This window comes from Dunckerocampus dactyliophorus, chromosome 5 (genome assembly GCF_027744805.1).
Source record: "Dunckerocampus dactyliophorus isolate RoL2022-P2 chromosome 5, RoL_Ddac_1.1, whole genome shotgun sequence".
Lineage (NCBI taxonomy): Eukaryota > Metazoa > Chordata > Actinopteri > Syngnathiformes > Syngnathidae > Dunckerocampus > Dunckerocampus dactyliophorus.
Genome location: NC_072823.1, coordinates 10397068 through 10409995, shown reverse-complemented (window position 1 = coordinate 10409995; position 12928 = coordinate 10397068). Strand labels below are relative to the sequence as shown.

General features: G+C 38.9%; 1 protein-coding gene across 2 annotated transcripts; it reads left to right on the top strand.

Annotated features, from left to right (window-relative positions):
* The first annotated feature begins 2634 nt into the window (after positions 1-2634).
* kras (v-Ki-ras2 Kirsten rat sarcoma viral oncogene homolog) lies at positions 2635-12483 on the top strand. Of its 2 annotated transcripts, XM_054776992.1 has the most exons (6): positions 2635-3118; positions 4829-4946; positions 5784-5962; positions 6162-6321; positions 7794-7918; positions 10400-12483. In XM_054776992.1, the coding sequence occupies exons 2-5, from the start codon at positions 4836-4838 to the stop codon at positions 7911-7913; spliced, it is 570 nt and encodes a 189-aa protein (XP_054632967.1). In that variant the 5' UTR covers positions 2635-3118; positions 4829-4835; the 3' UTR covers positions 7914-7918; positions 10400-12483. The 2 variants fall into 2 exon arrangements, with proteins under 2 accessions (XP_054632967.1, XP_054632968.1); XM_054776993.1 differs by lacking the exon at positions 7794-7918 and having other exon boundaries at positions 2648-3118.
* Positions 12484-12928: the final 445 nt, after the last annotated feature.

Genomic DNA, 12928 nt, shown 5'->3' with positions numbered 1-12928 from the left:
GTTACAGTATTAGTTTTTCAGTGGTCTATGTTTTTTTCTTTAATAACTAGCACTATAATTTAACAGAAGTGTCTTCACTTTCTATTTCCAACTCTGATACTGGTGTCATTATATAAGCAAAAGTCATTCATCCATCCACTTTCAATATCAGGAATTGTCAAACTGGGAACTGTGGCCCTGAGGGGTCCGCAAGATAATAGGTTTGGGGTCTGTAAATGTTTTATTTGCCATAAATTAATGAAGTTATGGCAAATAATTAAAAATGTATAACTATGAATAGGAGCCACTAGGCCAATAAAACAAACCTCTGAGCCAATAACTCACTTACATTAGTATTAATGAGTTTAAAACTGTGACGCACCAGGTAGGTTGCTCACTTCTCTCGGCTACACCAAGCGTACAACTCCTGCTGATGATCTAAATAGCACAATGGACAAGTTCCTCGACTTCATCAAGGGATGCAAAGTCCAAACCCTATGCTTAGAAAATATGACAGCTAGGTTATTTGGAACTAATGAATTACAACATACAGCACCTGACACTCTTTTAGCAATATCTGGATAACCTCTCAAGGCAGCAGCACGTATTCAAATCTTCCAATTTTACCACAGAATGCTCCAGTTCTTATTAAGAACTGGATCAGTTACATCAACATGAAGCTAAAACTTTACTTTGGAAAGCAAAACCTTTGATAACCTTATAAAATAAAAGGTTACTGCCCCCAAGTGGCATGTTTGAAGCACAACAGACACTTATGTTAGTCCGCAAGACTGTACTGTACTGGAAATGAATTCAAGTGTAAAAAAATATGAAGTCCTGAACACTGTGTCTAAATGTGAATAACCTGATCACCATGAGAGAAGTGTTTTCATTTGAAACAAATCACTGGAAACCATTCAACAAAATATACCGACTTCTGTCACTGGGTAAACGTTGAATTGTTATTTCAAAATCACAACCAGCAATGACACAGCAATATTTGATTTTATTTGAGTAAAAACGTCTGCCAGTAATTTTATATGCAGCAACAATTCTGAATGGATAATGCAAGTGTCCTCTGTGGATAATATGACAAGTGTATGATGAATGGATTTTGTTTTATTATCTGTTTGATTCATGTATGATCTTAAGTTTTCACCGTCGTTATTAATTATATGATTATGTAGGCAGGTGTGTCTAAAAAAATATGAATATCTTTGAAAGGTAAATTTATTTCAGTAGTTGTATTGAAAAAGTGAAAACTAAGAAAATAAATTCGATGGATCCACTTCACTGAGTGAAATATGTCAAGAACGTACTGTATTGTCAGTTTCTTAATCATTTTGATTAATATTATTTACATCTAATTAAAACCCAAAATTCAACATCTCAGAAAAAAAAATCGTCAAAAAGTTAAATTATATAAACTACTGGTTCAACAGAAGAGGGTCTCTGTCTCTCTTAGATTTTCCTTCACACTATTGCTAGCCATGATTTCTGTTAGCTAACGGCTAGGCAGCACTGTTTTTGTCCGCCTTGATGTCCGCTTTCAAGCTACAGTAAATGCTTCACCTTTTCGATTGCTTTAGGGACGCTATTTGGGCTTGTGGAGGTGCATCACAACGCCGAAAGTACAATTCCTTTCCCTCACTTGAAATGTGTATTGTGTGGGAAATTGGTACGTAGCTGTACCAAGCCGAAGGCTCCTGACGGAAAAATTTGAATACGAATACAGTGGCCCCTCCCCGCATCGTGGTTCGAAATTCGCGGCTTCACTCTATCACAGATTTTCAAAAATATATAAATGAATAAATCATGCTGTTTTGTGGTTGAATACGGTCTAGTATTAGTCATAAATATGCATGTTTAAGCAAATTTTAAAATATTTTAACTAACTTAAGCATTTTATTATGTCTGCTATATTGGGTAATATGAGTATAAAGGTGACTATAAGGCTGTTATTTCATGTCTAGAGGGCTCTAATAATGTTAAAAAAAACGGATGGTCGTAAATAGGTTTTCTATGCTGTAACTATGACAATATTTCAATCATAAATATGGAGTTCTACTTTGCGGAAATTCACTTATCACGTGGGGTACCCAACTGCAATAAACACGGGATTACTGTACATGTACCGTTACACCCCTAATAATTAGTTATTTGTATCAACACTTCTTCTTCTTCGAGTTACATTGTGCCTTTTTGCTCTATTTTTCCTATTTTGGCTGGGATATATGTACAATAATTGGATGAATTAATAATAGTCTATTATTAAATCCACAGTTGCAAAACTATAAATTAATGCCATGTAGTCGAAAGTGAAATGTCATCATTCATCACAAAATAAATAAATGCCACAGGTGCACTTTTCTTTGAACTAAAAGGCAGAAAAGCAGCGTGGTTTAATGTACATGCGTATGCGTATGGCGAGCGCAGGAGGGATCCTCGCAAATACGCAGGAAAACTGACAAGGGATTGCCAAATCACTTCCCTGCCTTGGAATGACGTCCAACCGGGACATTCCAGTTATATTTAGAGCCTATATATAGTGGAGTCGCCCCCTAGCTTTTGTTGACTCTGCGGCAGGCAGCAGCGCGACATATTGTCCTGAAACCAACACCACGTGACCTACATACTTACTATACTCTTTGCATGAATATAAATACACAAATAGAACACGCCCTTCTAAAAAAAATAACAAGTATTAGTAAGCTCAGCGCGGGCAATAAAATATCTCATGTGCACATTTTTTAATATAAAATATATATGAAATAAACTTAGTATGGCTATACAGGTGAATGAAAGCGTTTGATTTGCTGTTATCGCTGTAGAATGGTGATAAGCGACATGGCCCAAATGGACTCTCCAGCTATGCTTTGTGGGTAAAGTGCGCCCCGGTATCCGCCCATATTCGCCAAAGGAGGCCAGGACCTGAGCAGCCAGACCGGACGCTGGAACAAATGGAAAGTTCAATCGATTAATTTGTTCACTTGTTTTGCGTGTTCTGGTACGAAGCAGACAGGTTTAATGCGGGCCTTTGGTTGTGGACTGGGAAATGCAGACATCGTGTGAAACCAGAGGACGATAAGCTTGACTCATTTGGTCGCCACTTGAGACGCGGAACTCCATTCGTTTAAAGGTAACACAAATGTGCACGATTTACATATTTGGCCTCTTGTACGTTTTATTACCGGACACCATAACTTGTAGTTAACTGTGTGTATTTGGTTGTGTTTAGTTTCAAAAGTAGTGTGTATTTTCATTGTAAGTGCAAAACTACGCCCAGTTGGGAACCGAATGTCGGCCCTACACTGCAGCCCTTTTGGCTAGCTTGTCAATGGCGGCTTTAAACTTTGCACTTTTCACTCTTTTAATTCAACGAATATCACAGATGCTCAGGCATAACAGGTAAACAACATTGCGTCAACTAATTGTTTTTGGTAAATGACTCGACAAACGAGTGTCTCTTTACTTTTATAAGGTCGCGGTTAGCTCCAAAGCTAGCCTAGCTCACAGGGTTCTGAGGTTTTCACGACACCAACCTGGCAACCTTGCAGGCTAGCGGTATAGATTTCAAGAATTCCTTTGAGCCTTCACACTCGATTTTGGTTTTTAGAATGAAATGTGGTGCTCTCTGGGGAGATCGTATTCTTGTCACAATTGTAGCATTAGAGGTGAGTGCCCTCTGCCATCATAACATATGCCTTGAAGAAAAATATTAATTCTCCGTATTGTTTACGTAGTTAGAGAGTAGTGTTGTGTTTAATGTTGTAGTTGTATTTTGGTATTGTGTAAAATGCATTGCATGCCATTGAGATGTTAATGTTTCTAATATAGTGCCTTTTATGTAGTTGTTAAGGTTTAAAATATACTTCTATTATCGAGGTGTCCTGTGAGAATAAAAGCATATAAACGCAGCATGAAGCACACAACTTAGTATATATAATATACAAACTACTATTTTAGTACTTTTTGGAGTGGAATATAATTCAATCCAGCCAAACCTTATATTTGTGTCACATTTTTCTTTTTTTTACATACTTTCTATTTGTTCATAAGTGCATTATATCTCTTAATGGTCTCTTTTTAATAATAAAATGTGATTTTTCGCTAACAGGGTTTCCAGAGCTACTAAAATATTGACATCCATGAAGATTAAGGATAAAGAACACAATTATGAATTTGCTGCATTCAAAAAGCACTTTGACAAGAATATACATAGTTGACAATCATTCACATATCTTACAGAATTTACTGCGAACTTGTAATGTTGTAGACTTGTAAGTACATTTTTGTATTTTCACCACCGATAGGATTCTTTTTCTTAAAATAATGAGGCTTTCTCCATTAGCCAGCCTGACTTGCACATAATACCTCGTAAAGGTACGGCTAGAAGAATGTGCCAACTAAGTAGCAACCCATTCAGCAATTTGTGCACTAGTGTACACGACTTTTAAAAAATTTACCAGACACATTAGGTGTATTTGCGCAAAGTATAGGGTTGGTATCACTGATACCAGCCTGAATTTTACCCAGTATCTGATTGGAAATGAAATCAGTGGTATCGCACATCACTCGAGCACACACTGCAGCAATCTTTACTCCTGCAAACACACGGAAATGCGTGTGACGTTGTGCTTTTGCGCATGCACGTCACTTTCTTTGTATTCACATTAACAAGTCACACTTTTTTTTGTAATGTGAACGACCACATAAATTGGATGTAAACAAAAAAATCCGATTTGGGAATCATACCCGGCAGTGTGAACATAGCCCAATAGTGCATGGAGGAACTGAACTGGATTATGGCCTTCAATGTCTAATGATGTGCTTTCTTTTGGTGCCACAGGTGAATCATGACAGAATATAAGCTGGTTGTGGTGGGAGCTGGTGGCGTTGGCAAGAGTGCACTTACTATTCAGCTCATCCAGAACCATTTTGTGGATGAATATGACCCCACCATTGAGGTATGTATGCGTTCATCAATGCTATGTGTGTCAGTATGTGAATATTTCACTTTTGTATTGCATGCCTGTCTGCACATTGTGATGTGTATTTTGGTATGGGGTCAGAGCAAGGAGATTCCTTTGTAAGAGTGGGTCCAACGCGTTCTTCAAGTTTAAGTGTTAAGACACCAAGCAGGTTTTAATTTCCTTGTCTGCTTTCTTAGCACCTTAGCATATTTAGAGAGATCAGGTGCAAGTTAATTATTAATGCTGTGTAGATTAGATCTGCACATTTAATAAGCTCGCTGCTGACTCACACGCACTCATCAAATAATTATTCTTGTATGGTGTGTGTGTGTTGCGTGCGTGTGCACGTGTGGCCTACAGCCAGTGTTAAGTGTTGCCTGTGACTAATGAAACATGCTCTTAAGACTGTTTTATGTTTGTGCACACTTTGCTAATTCATTTCCAACAGGAATGTTATAAATAGCACCAATAACGATACGAATTTGTCAATCTTTATACACTCAAGTCAATTTTTAGCTTCCTAGCAGACATATCAATAATCAGAATGGCGCAGAATCTTTGTCCTGGTCATTTCACGTGTTTTCTGTGGTCACTTAGTGCTCCGTGCAGTTCATAGAACCTTTTATAGGCCGAGCGAAAGAGAGCTGGCAGAATTGAGAAGACTGACAGATTCACGCAAGAAATGTCTTCAAAACCAACATGTTTATTTACGCTTATTAGTGTAACTGTGGTACATTTTGCCACCATTCCCAACAAATGTCTTTTTTGTTACTCATGAAGCTGATATTTGGACGCACTCTTGATAGCTTTTCTGTCCGCCTCCTCTTTCAGGACTCTTACAGAAAGCAAGTGGTGATTGATGGGGAGACATGTCTGCTGGACATCCTGGACACTGCAGGTCAGGAGGAGTACAGCGCCATGAGAGATCAGTATATGAGAACAGGGGAGGGCTTTCTCTGTGTTTTTGCCATCAACAACACCAAGTCCTTTGAGGACATTCACCACTACAGGTGAGTCAGGAGGTGGCCCCGGTGCAAAGGCCAACCTTTTTAATAGTCATGATGTTGCCACTCTACACTGGATATGGAATGGATATAATTTGAATCTGTATAGAAATCTTGATTGTTGCACACCTATGACATTTATCTGACTTTCAATTGGACCACATCTTAATTGAAGTCTAAATTAAATGTCTCTGTCCATGTACAGAGAACAGATAAAGCGGGTGAAGGACTCTGAGGACGTCCCAATGGTGCTGGTGGGTAACAAGTGTGACCTCCCGTCCCGGACAGTGGACACCAAACAGGCTCAGGACTTAGCGCGCAGCTACGGCATTCCCTTCATTGAGACCTCAGCCAAAACCAGACAGGTATGAGTTCAACCAGAATCAGACACACTGACACACAGTCTACTCCCAGCGCTTCGCCTTGTCAGTGCATCTTTAAAGGAAAACTGCACTTAAAAAAAAAAATAAATAAAAAATCGCCTATCATCCACGATCCTTATGTGGCACATAAACACACACGTCGTTCTTTTTCTGTGCATTCTGAAGATATAAAAAATGGCTAAAATGAGGCGTTTTTGTTTTTGAGTTTGGAAAAGTTAACGCTAACTGGAGCGTTCTTTTCTTTGGTGCCATGTCAAATCGATGCACCCAGGAAGGAAGTTTCGATAATGCTTAAAATGACCAAGCTACTGTAATAAAGCGATAAAATGTTGTTGAAGGTGTTTTAATAGCGGTCTTTCGAGACGGGAATATGTGTGTCCCATTACGTGCATTAATTATCTGCCTCTTGATTTGTTTTTATATCTTTTGAACGCACACAAAAGACAAAGAGGTGTGTTCATGTGTCACATAGGAATAGTGGATGACGGGCAAAATTAAAAAAAAAAGTGCAGTTTTCCTTTTAATTTCTTGTATCATGTGGTGCTCTGTGTTTGTGTGGCTTTTTTTAAAAACATCAACACTGCTTGTAAATGTGCCGTTAGTAAATCAGTCCTCTGGTTAATTGAAAGTTAATTTCTCAGGAGATACTCTCATTATTGCATGTGACTGTGCCATGAATATGTGAGATTACTTCTTCTGGGCCACCTGCATATCTGTACTTGTAACTAAAGGCTACCAGTAATTCTTCTAGGAAGAGGACTGGGGTTATTGATTGTAGTTACCATGATTGTGTTTTGGGATGTTTTCTGCAGTCTTGTTGGTTTTTGTCAAATGATGTGGTGAGTGTTGTGATTGGGGCCTTCTATGGCTGTCTAGCTGGTGCAGCGGTCCACTTCCTTGCTTGGTTTCTCTGACATGGGGTGAATTGCTGATTGTTCCAGTTTGGGGAAATAATCATCACAATGATTTAATTTTTCCGTTAGAATAACCTGCTTTTACCCAAGTGTACCAGTGCTCCTCTTCCCACAAGGTGCTGCTGCTGAACTTTTCGTGTATCTGTTTTTCACAATATTCTGTACTAAAAGAAATTAGAATAACATAACAAGATGTTAGTTATGTTGAAATTTGATATTCATATTCAATAATAGATGTCTTTTGTGTAAATGCATTATTTGGAAAAGGTTTGGTAATTGTTCATAGATGCACAAAAGATATCAAATTCAAGACAGCCCAGAAAAAGGACTTCACAAAACCCCAGGAGGTAAGTTAGTGACAGTAAAGACAAATAGGGTGGATCTTGAGTCGGCTGTTGACTCAGCAGACCAGTTGTTTGCTGGTGAACCCACTGGTCTGCTTTGCACCTCTGTCTGTAAGCTGTTTGACTTGGAGCCCAACAATGTGCTGCGCTCCCTTGTATTCCTCACCATTGAGGGAAGTTGTGTCTCACGCTGCAGAGAGTGGAAGATGCCTTTTACACCCTGGTACGGGAGATCAGGCAGTACCGCCTCAATAAGCTCAGCAAGGAGGAAAAGACGCCACGCTGTGTCAAGCTTAAAAAGTGTGTTGTGATGTGAAAGGGGTAAGTGTACGCACCCTTGGCCCCCCACCCCACCAACTCTGTGTTAATGTATGCTCAAAGTGGATTCTGGGGACTAAAGCTGGGAACAAAGAGGGTGTTGGATTCTCCAAGCTAACCTGCTGGTTTCTGCTGGGGCTGTGGTGAGATGCTAACAGCAGTCAACGGATGATTTCTGTCTGCTTCTGTGTGTCTTTGTGATTCATTATAATTTAAAGTTGGTGTCACTCTGACTTGGTATTGTTGATTTTATTTGCTCATTTAACTGCTCTTCTTTCACGCTCATATACTCTTGGTCCAATCTGGGGCACACTAGTTTTCCAAACATTCTGCACACTCACTGGCCACAACATTAGGTACAAGTCCACAATCTAATGTCTGGCCAGAGCTGTGTAAAACATCAGCATTTACAGAGATAACTGACCCTGACAGTGGTAATGATTTAACAATATGTTCACGGATGGTGTGATAGTCACATTTTTCCAAACTAAATATTAGACACCTCTCAGTATGATCCAGTTCAGTTTGACAACTGCAATCACACATTGCAAAAACATTGATAAATTATTACTTTTGCCTATTTTTGTAAATGCAGATTGAAAAAAAATGCTGATTATGTATTAGTTCCTACGAGATTTTGCAGATGTCCTTAATGTGGCTGCCGAATTTATACGATGATACAAAATTAAAATGTATGGTGGCCAGCAGGGCCAAACGCTCATCAACATTCAAAGGCTCCAAATTCAGAAAAGATCTAAAACCAAAAGCACACACCAATAAACACACGCAAAAAAAGCTGCAATGTTTGCACACCCAGACTCTGCAGGATCAAAAGTAAATGCAAAAAAAAAATGCTGCAAATGCCAAAAACGCGCACAAATCCCCAAAACGCATCACAGAAATGCTCCAACGAAAGTTAGCCAGGCTACTAAATACATGAGCTGGATGCCCAGAAGAAATTAGGCGGAATGAAAAGGTACTTTGTTAAACACTTGATTGTAAAAATTGGTTGCTTTATAATATTATAAAGTAATGTATCATAGGTCTTTTAAAGGACATTCTTCAGGGCGGGTAGCCTGTCTAACTTCCTAGTGGCTAACTTAGGTTTTTTTCCGTGAACTTGCATCATTGCATGTCACGCATGTGTTTTAGGGGTTCGTGTGTTTTTTTTTTGTTTTTTTTTGCATTTGTAACATTTTTCTTTTGAAGTTGTTTTTGATCCAACAGTGTTTGTGATTGCAGCATTTTTCCATTGCATCTGTTTTTGGTTTTGCCTCATTTCTCTGCAGGTGAAGGTCAGTGTAATGATTGTTAGTCCAGAAATAGTCTTTCTGTTCCGAAGTTGCATAAATATGATGCTTCCATTTAATGCCTTTTACATTGGCGGTTACATTTCCTCATAAAGGCACAGAGCAGCAATTATAATGCTGCCATGTTTTGGAAATCATTTATACGAGCATATATTAATATTAATTTGATTGTATATTATACGCTGCTGCCCTCCTTTTTAAAAATGCGGCCAAAGCACAGTGCCTCTCTCACTGTGCCTAGTTTCTGGCCAAGGTACTAGTGTGAAAGTGTATCAGTCAGCTGGAATCAACATGCTGAAAGGTGTTTGGGCTCATAAGCCAGCGTGGGTGATGAATGGAGATCATACTGAATGTAGGAGTAAATAGGGAGGTGTGATGTGGATATGATAAGTTGGCAAATGTCTTGTGAGTGGAGGTTTTTGTGACTTTGCCCTTCTGACACAAATTCCTTTTTTGTAATTCCTCTTTTTTTCTCTCCTCTGTGGCACATCCAAGGCCACATTTATTGCAACATACAGTTTGTTTCTCACTGTAAAGTATCTGCACTTACATTGACGTTTTGAATGAATGAATGAAATTAGCTTTTGGGAAATCAGCAGAAATGTCTCATTCTGTTTCATTAGAAGCTGCAGAAAACCAACATAGTTGCCAAGCAGTTAAAGGGATAGTTCGGATTTTTTGGCATGACGTTGTATGACATCCCCATCAGCAATGTAGTCCATCAACAGCCGACAGTGCGCAGGGGTACGGCGGGAGACAAATGTAATGCCGAGCAATTTATAAGGTGATTTATTTTTTTTTTTCGAGGGAGCATTTTTGTGATGCAAATGTATTACTCTTTTAAACGCATTGTTTTGAGAAGCCAAACTCTTTACTTGTCTAACCCCAGTGACTACCTGGAACTGTGTTCTTCATCACCCAAATCCGACCAGAACTGGACTTAGGAGACGAGTGGGGGGGTCAGTCGCTGTTGGTGTACTACACTGCTGATGGGGATGTCTTACAACTTCACGTCAAAAAATCCCAACTATCCCTTTAAAATTTTCATGTATTTATTGAAATGGGACAAAGCTTCCTCTCAAGTAACTGCAGCTACTTTCTGTGTTGGCATCAGAGAAGTTGAGTTTTTGTGATGGCGCATCAGTAACCCACATTCTTTCCATTGTTCTTGCAGGGAGTGGATGATGCCTTTTACACGTTAGTTCGAGAAATCCGCAAGCATAAGGAGAAGATGAGCAAGGAGGGCAAAAAAAAGAAAAAGAAGTCCAAGACAAAGTGTACAGTCATGTGAATAATCAGTCCTTATCCAGACAGACTTAAAACAAAGAAAAAACTATGTTGAACAGAAAGTAATAAATTTTGTACATTACACTAAATTATTAGCCTCTTTCTCAGTACCCACTGTAACAAATACTAAACTTGACCCAGTTTGTCTGCCTTCATATTATTTGCTACTTGGACACCAATAAGCTTTATTTTCTTTTGTGCCAGTTGCTCACATGCATTGGTTTGTCAGCCTTGTTTAGATTTTGCTGGGTGGTGTTGATTTTAGTTGATTTTTTTTTTTTCTTCCCCCAAGTTGTTCTTAACTACAGTACATCACAATTCATGCCTGACAAACTTTTCTGTGACGGTCCTTTGGCAAAAGGTTATGTAATGACCTTTCAATTATGTGATGCCAAAGGGAAAAAAAAACAACCTCATATACATAATGAGTAAGAGTAATCCAAGTGTAATGACCTCAAGGAGAAATGTTTGTCACTGATATGTATGCATGAAATTCTTTACTCTTCTCCAAACGTTTTTAACAACTTTAAATAGCTATTCATTCATTTGTCACATCTTTGTATAGTGTGCAGAGCGATCTCGCTTTGCCTACTTTTTTTTTTTTCTTGTGCCGTGCATTGTGTGTCAGATGACGTGTGTAGCAAACTGCCTCTGTTGATGTGACTGTAGACCCAAGTCAACAACAGTCCAGTTGATCAAGTCTTCAGTAATGAATGTTTGCCTTTTGAGAGTGAAATCCACCATTGTTTGTTCATGACTAATGATACGACCCGTAAGACCAGTGCTGTTTGCAGGGATTCACACGTCCACAGAAGAACACCGTGCTTCATATTTTCTGTAATTCTTTATGCTTTAATGCAGGATTCTGTGATTCTTCTCACAATGACATGTTGACCTTTTTGTTACAGGTAGTGAAAGGCAGAGGTTACCCATGTGTAGCACAGAAGGGCCTCACAGGCCTAAAGCATGTCAGTGACGTGAAGTGACCAGGCATGCTAGTGGCAGTCAATAAGATGTTTCCTTCTTAGGTGCTGTTTTTTTCATAGGGTCTCTAAGCAGATTTTTTTGTTTGGGATTTTTTTTAGTATTTAATTTTTTCAAGTGTTGCGGTGATGTAGAAGACTGCCTTTGGTCTGAAATCATCCAGCAGAAGAATTGACAAAGTAGTCCATCGTCTTAATGAGGCACAAATCGGCAAGATTGCCTGAAATGATTAAAAGTCCAAACTTGCCTCTTGCTCTCTTTGTTAGATCCCGGCTGATTCCTCCTTAGGGAGGAACCTCACCTGACCTTCCATTTGCATTAGATGCTTTGTGCAAGGTATGATCAGCCAATTGTAGATTGGCTGAATGTGCTCAAAAATACAGCGGATGCTGTTATGTACATTCATTATGAAACAATGTTTTTCTTCCAGAATTGTTTTTGTTCAAGAAGTAGAGAACAGTAAATACTGTACAATTCCGATGACGGACTTCTAAACACTTTTCTAATCAGTGTTTCGCTGGTTAAATGTGACGTCAGACGGTTAAGAGTTCTGACCACCAGGGGTCGCCCTACACAACATTTTGGAAGGGGTGTTGAGTTTGTCTTTTACCATGCCTGTTTAAAAACAAAAACAAAACGTTTTTTCATCCCTAATGCGTGCCAACTGTTGATTTTCTCACCTCAATCACTTAAACCGTGAGCGTATTTTAGCAACCTTTGTATATTTGTCATACTGAAAGGTGCATATTTTGTAAATTGTGCTTCATTTCATTGGTGTGCGTGTGCGCGTGTCAAGAGAATGTTGCTTTAATGGAGTTTTTCTCGCTGTGTATGACTAGTGTGTGACTGTAGCAAGGTTAGGGAAGTGAATGAAAGGCCACTTTGCAACATGTTCAGTGGTGATCTGATCTAAATTGCGTCTTTTTTTTTGTGCCATGAATCCCACCACTCCTATTTAATGTGTAATAAAGAACAACATAAAAGGACGCTGCTTCTGTCATTTTTTCATTTCTACGTTTTGAAAATACTTGACTTGAACAAGTTTTCAAAGGAATCTATGTGAATTATCTGAGAATAGTCAACTCTAAAGTGTTACTTTGGGCCTCCTATCATATTGGATGGAGGCTTGAAAACCTATCAATAGATTTGATGTACTTGGAACTAAATGGCATTGTCCAAAGAGGAAAGTAGACCCACTTCTTGCAAAACGCCATGTAAAATTATTTTGGACGTGATCACGTTTGGCCACCATAGGGCGCTGTTTACACATGCCCTGCAAGACACAGATGGTCTGCAGTTTGTCATGAGTCAGTCAACCTTTTTCTTTATAGACCAGCGAAATGTGTAAATGCAATCTGTCTTTTTCACCCATGAATGTATATCCATACTAGGGTGAAGTACTGGCCATAGTATTTAATTTGCATAGCATTGT